This window comes from Myotis brandtii, unplaced genomic scaffold (genome assembly GCF_000412655.1).
Source record: "Myotis brandtii unplaced genomic scaffold, ASM41265v1 scaffold1763, whole genome shotgun sequence".
NCBI classification, from domain to species: Eukaryota; Metazoa; Chordata; class Mammalia; order Chiroptera; family Vespertilionidae; genus Myotis; species Myotis brandtii.
In genome coordinates this window covers 194187-200008 of record NW_005356530.1, presented here as the reverse complement: position 1 = coordinate 200008, position 5822 = coordinate 194187, and the positions used below count along the sequence as shown (strand labels likewise).

General features: G+C 56.6%; 1 protein-coding gene across 1 annotated transcript in view; it reads left to right on the top strand.

The window, feature by feature from the left end:
• The window catches only part of BRSK1 (BR serine/threonine kinase 1), a 16296-nt gene extending 12077 nt beyond the window's left edge, over positions 1 to 4219 (top strand). The window contains exons 15-19 of the mRNA XM_014537331.1: positions 1 to 161; positions 588 to 636; positions 734 to 857; positions 1372 to 1573; positions 3812 to 4219. The exon at positions 1 to 161 is cut by the window's left edge and continues 12 nt beyond it. Of these exons, the coding sequence (XP_014392817.1) occupies positions 1 to 161; positions 588 to 636; positions 734 to 857; positions 1372 to 1573; positions 3812 to 3981 (706 nt within the window). The 3' untranslated portion in view covers positions 3982 to 4219. The remainder of the gene's footprint in view (positions 162 to 587; positions 637 to 733; positions 858 to 1371; positions 1574 to 3811) is intronic.
• Positions 4220 to 5822: the final 1603 nt, after the last annotated feature.

Sequence of the window (5822 nt, the reverse complement as noted above, 5' to 3'; positions counted from 1 at the left end):
GCCTCTGCACACTCCCCGGGCCAGCCCCACCGGGACCCCGGGGACGACGCCGCCTCCAAGCCCAGGCGGTGGTGTCGGGGGAGCCGCCTGGAGGAGTCGTCTCAACTCCATCCGCAACAGCTTCCTGGGCTCCCCTCGTTTCCATCGGCGCAAGATGCAGGGTACGGGGTCCCTGGTGGCGCAGGGGCCGGGGGGCAGACTCCTGAATCCTAATGGAGGAAGGCGACCTGGGGCTAACATCTGGGTCCCGGGAGCAAGGGGCTGGGGCCCGGATTCCCACACCCTGGGGTAAGAAGCGGGTTGTGAGCAGAGATGCAAGCCTAGGGTAGAGGAAGTGGGCCCGCCCCCTCTGCAAGACACGCCCACTCGGTGCTCTGGATCACCTTCCCATTGGCTCATGGCAAGAAAGCCCCACCCACATGGGCGTGGCCTAATGGGCCGGGCAGCATCCCTAGAAGGAACATTAGGCTGCTTGCCATTTGGGGTTTGGCTCCGGGGCGGGGCGAATGGACACTGGGTCTGGACGCCCTGGTTGCGCTGCGCACGAGGATGGTGGACAAGTGTCGACCATGCTCTCCCCTCCCCAGTGCCCACCGCCGAGGAGATGTCCAGTTTGACGCCGGAGTCCTCTCCAGAGTGAGTGAGACAGGGAAGAGAAGAGAAGGGAGGGAGGGAGGTTTTTCATGTCCTCAGCCCCCTCCTGACCCGCCTCCAACCATCCCCTCCTACTCAGGCTGGCAAAACGCTCCTGGTTCGGGAACTTCATCTCCTTGGACAAAGAAGAACAAATTTTTCTCGTGCTAAAGGACAAACCTCTCAGTAGCATCAAAGCGGACATCGTCCATGCCTTCCTGTCGGTGAGGAATCTGGGTCCACACGCACACGCGCACCCACGCTGGCCACCTCAGAACCACGACAGCCCCTGGGGTTCACCACCTTTGCATTGGCCTGACTCCTCCCTGGGGTTCATGGGATTTGTAGTTTTTCAGCCAGAGTTGGGTTTGGTCATTGTGGGGTCAGGGAGGCAGGAGAGGCTTGTGTCCTGGGGCCTGGAAGTGGTGAAATAGGATCATGAATTACAATTGTCCACATATCAGTGTCCCCTGAGGACTGGTGAGTTGACATTCCCCTACGTTAGGAATCAGTCGCTCAGCTATTCATCCCTATACAACCTAGTCATGGTAGGATGGAAAACTACAAATCCCAGCAGGCAATGGGGCATTCTGATACCTTTCCTTATACTACTCTTGCTCCAGTGTCTGATGGGACTTGTTGTTCCTTGGGCAAAGGCCGCTGTAGGGGTGCTTATCCATTCCCTGCAAACCAGGTCCCTGGGGTCACCTCCTCCTTGTGCTCCCCCGTCTCTCTCAGATCCCCAGCCTGAGTCACAGCGTGCTGTCGCAGACCAGCTTCAGGGCCGAGTACAAGGCCAGCGGTGGCCCCTCCGTCTTCCAGAAGCCCGTCCGCTTCCAGGTGGACATCAGCTCCTCTGAGGGGCCAGAGCCCTCCCCGCGACGGGATGGCGGCGGTGGCGGAGGTGGCGTCTACTCTGTCACTTTCACTCTCCTCTCCGGTACGTTTCCCTGGACGAGACTGCCCCCACCCAGCCTGGTGTTTGGGATGCTCACGACAGCTGAGATAGGATAGCAACCCAGGAGGGCAGCATGAGGGAGGAGGAGAGAGTGCTCAGCTGGGCCTGACTGTGTGAGCCCCTCCTCACTCAGACCCCCACATCCTCTCCTTCCCTCCCCGCCTTTCTTTAACATGTTTACTGATTTTAGAGAGAGAGGAAGGGAGAGGGAGAAGAACATTGATGTGAGAGAGAAACATCGATTGGCTGTCTCCTGCACCACCCTTCCTGGGGATCAAGCCCCCAGCCTGGGCATGTGCCCTGACCAGGAATTGAACTGGTGATCATTTGGTGCATGGGGCGATGTTCAACCAACTGAGCCACGCTGGCCAGGTCTCCTTTCCCCTTTTCTTTCTTTCTTTCTTCTTCTTCTTTTTTAAAATCTATTTTTATTGATTTCAGAGAGGAGGGGAGAGGGAGAGAGAGATAGAAACATCAATGATGAGAGAGAATCATGGATCGGCTGCTCCTGCACGCCCCCTACTGGGGATTGAGCCCGACACCCGACCATGTGCCCTTGACCGGAATCGAACCCGGGACCTTCCAGTCCGGAGTCCAATGCTCCATCCACTGAGCCAAACCAGCCAGGTCTCCTTTCCCCTTTTCTCATCCACACTTAACCTCGTAACATATTGTTTACAACGTGCCTAGTGCTTAATCGCACTATTTCCTTTGATGGGTTAGTAATCACCCACTTGACAGAGAGGAAAACTGAGGTCTAAAGAGGTAAATAGATTTGACCGGAGTCACACTGGACATCGTGACAGAGCTGGGCTCAACGAAGGCCTCCTGACCTCCCAGCACAGAGCTCTTCCTACGACTTTAAGACTGAAGAGCAAGGACGTGGGGTGCTGCTTTCAGGCCATTCCCACACCCAGAGCAGACATCACCAATCAATCACAGCAATTCATCCGTGAGCTCAGCCACAGCCTCACACTCCAGGCAGCCTTGACCAATCACGAGTTGGCACAAGAACCCCGGCCAGTGTGGCTCAGTTGGTTGAGCGTCATCCCAGGCACTGAAAGGTCACCAGTTCAATTCCCAGTCAGGGCACATGCCCAGGTTGTGGGTTCAACACGAGGCAACCGATTGATGTATCTACCACATATTGATGTTTCCCTCTCTCCCTCTCCCTCTGTCTCTCTAAAATAAATAAAAACTTTTTTTTTAAGAGTTGGCACAAGAGATGAGAACCACAGAAATGCCTTGTTTCCAATCCTACTTAGTTCCTGAGTCCTGAGAACGAGTTTGGAGGATGAGGGATACCTCTGTTTGCTGTCCTTGTCACCCATTTTAACATGTCGCAATGGGAGATGAGCTTGCTCCCAGTTTCCAAACCAGGCTGCCGTGGAACACTGGGGCGTTGCATCACCAAAATGAATGATGGCACTTTTTTTTTCTCTCCCTTAAAAACTAACAGGCAGCCCTGGCTGCTGTGGCTCAGTTGGTTGAGCATTGTCCTGTGCACCAAAAGGTCACCGGTTTGATTCCCAGTCAGGGCACATGCCTGGGTTGCAAGAGGCAGCAATCGATGTTTGGCCTTCACATGGATGCTTCTCTCTTCCCCTCTCTCTAAAAACCAGTTTAAAATCTTTTAAAGAAAAAAGACAAATAGGCAGCAGTTTCTCAATTTTAAGATTTTTTTTTCTTCCCAGTGATTTTTCTTACATTTCTGGCTCTCATGGCCTCCAGCAGAAACTGACAAGGAATAAAACCCCATTTAAATAGAAAACAGCCCTGACCGGTTTGGTTTGGTGGATAGAGCATCGGCCTGCGGACTAAAGGGTCTCAGGTTCGATTCCGGTCAAGGGCATGTACCGTGGTTGCGGGCACATCCCCAGTAGGGAGTGTGCAGGAGGCAGCTGATCGATGTTTCTCTCTCATCGATGTTTCTAACTCTCTATCCCTCTCCCTTCCTCTCTGTAAAAAAATCAATAAAATATATTTTAAAAAAATAAAAAATAAATAGAAAACAGCACCCATGGTTACTGTAAGTCCAACTTTTCTTAGCTCCATTTGCAAACCATGGGTCGGTGCCTGGCCCCAGGAGTGGAGCTGGAACTGAGACCAAGAGGAGGAGAGTCCTTCCCTGGGTGGAGGGACCGGCTTCCACAGGGTGGGAGGCCTTCCCTGGCCCTGTCCTTGGCGGTCCCCACATCACTGTTTCCCGGCCCCTTCCAGGTCCCAGCCGTCGGTTCAAGCGAGTGGTGGAGACCATCCAGGCACAGCTGCTGAGCACTCACGACCAGCCCTCCGTGCAGGCCTTGGCAGGTGGGTGCGGGCCATGGCGGGTGCCGGCTGTCTGTCCGTCCGTCTTCTGTCCCGGGGGGCGGAGGGCAGACTCCCAGTGACCATGGGCTGCAGCCTTTGGTTCGCAGGCGAGACCAGCTGTGGGGAAGCGAGGCCCGCCTGTCATCCCATTGGGGCCTCACCGGGGAGCTTGTGTTCTGCGCCCCAGGGGGCGGGGCTCCCTGGAGGCTAGCCTTGTTGTCAGGGAGCGGAATTCCCTAGCAACCAGGGGCCACCACAGCTCCTCAGTCAAGACAGCCCTGCTCAGCCCCACTCCTGAGATAGGTGGGAACGGGGTCCCTAGGCCCTAGTCCAGTGATGGCGAACCTATGACACGCGTGTCAGAGGCGAACTCATTTTTTTATTTTTCTTTGTTAAATGGCATTTAAATATATAAAATAAATATCAAAAATATAAGTCTTTGTTTTGCTATGGTTGCAAATATCAAAAAATTTCTATATGTGACACGGCACCAGAGTTAAGTTAGGGTTTTTCAAAATGCTGACACGCTGAGCTCAAAAGGTTCGCCATCACTGGCCTAGGGAGAAACAGAGCAGGCAGACAGGACCCCAGCCAGGGGGGCAGACGCCTGCATGGCCTTGTCACCGGAGAAGGCCAAAGCCCAGGGTCACGTCTGCTGGAGAGCAGCAGTTCCAGCCTGGGGCCTGTTTCCCCAAGGTCAAAACCATTTCCCCAAGGTCAGAACCAAAGGGGCGACTCTCAGGGTGTCTGGAGGGCCAGGCCAGGCTCCCTCCTGGAGGCTGGGGGCCGGGGTATCCGTTCTGCCTCCCCAGAGGCCACAGGCCCGAGTTCCTTCGCTCACGGTCCCTCTGCACCGCTGGTGACGGGCCACCTCCCTGAAGGGCACATGTTCCCTGGACGCTGCCCTCACCTGGGGAAGGTTCCTTCAAGGCTCCACCCAGACGATCCAGAAGAACCGGCCACCGCTGGGCTTCGGCCTCAGTCCCCGCCGCGTCTCCTGTGCCTTGTAGTGTAACATGGTCCCAGTTCTCAGCAGGAGGAGCCGGACACCTTGGGAGGGGACATCCGGGGACATCCGGCAATGTCTGGAGACCTTTCCGCTTGTGTCCATCTTGGGGGGCTGGGGGTGCAGGGTGCACAGGACACCCCCACAGCAAGGCGTTCTGACCTCCTGGGGCGTGGAGCAAGCCTGCTCCAGGAGTCCCCACCAGGCCTGGCTGCCCGGGGTGACCAGAATCCAGGCCAGGCCCCCTGAACCCTGCTAGACCCGGTTGCTAAGGAAAGCTAACCTTAGCAACCGGGGTTCCCCAAAGGGCACACCCTCAAAGAGGAAGGACCAACAGGCACTTGGGGGCTTAGCCCGGCATCTTACAAAGAGGAATGGGGCAGGGGGTGACCCCCAGTCCGCCGAACGGGAGAGCCATCCTGGTTGCTATGACAACAAAACCCAACAATCAGAGACTTTTATGGGGGCTGGTCCCTGCTAGGGGACGTCAGGCACTGTTCTGGGCCCTATAGAAACTGCGAGTCTGGAGAAGTGTGGCCCCACAAGGGGGTGACCCCAGTCAGGCAAGCCCGCCTGGAGGGGGGCCTGAGACCCCCCAAACAACCTGTGGTAGGGGCTCCAAACCCCATGACCAAGGAGCGTCCCCCCTAACCTCCAGGGCAGTGGAAGGGAAGGGGGACCCTCTGGCTGTGACCTGGGGTGCTCGAATCTTCTCTGTGGTCACACACCAGTGTCCCATCCAATCTCTGAGGCCACGAGGGCTGGAGGGGGTCCGGACGCACGACCCGTTCTAGGGTTGGCAGGCCTGGCTGCTGGCGTGCGCCCCCCTAGCACCCATGTTGGGGGCTCGGGCCTCTGCACGATGCTGGAGTCGGCCCGGCCGGCCTTGGGGCTGCTGAGGCCCTGGATGGCAAA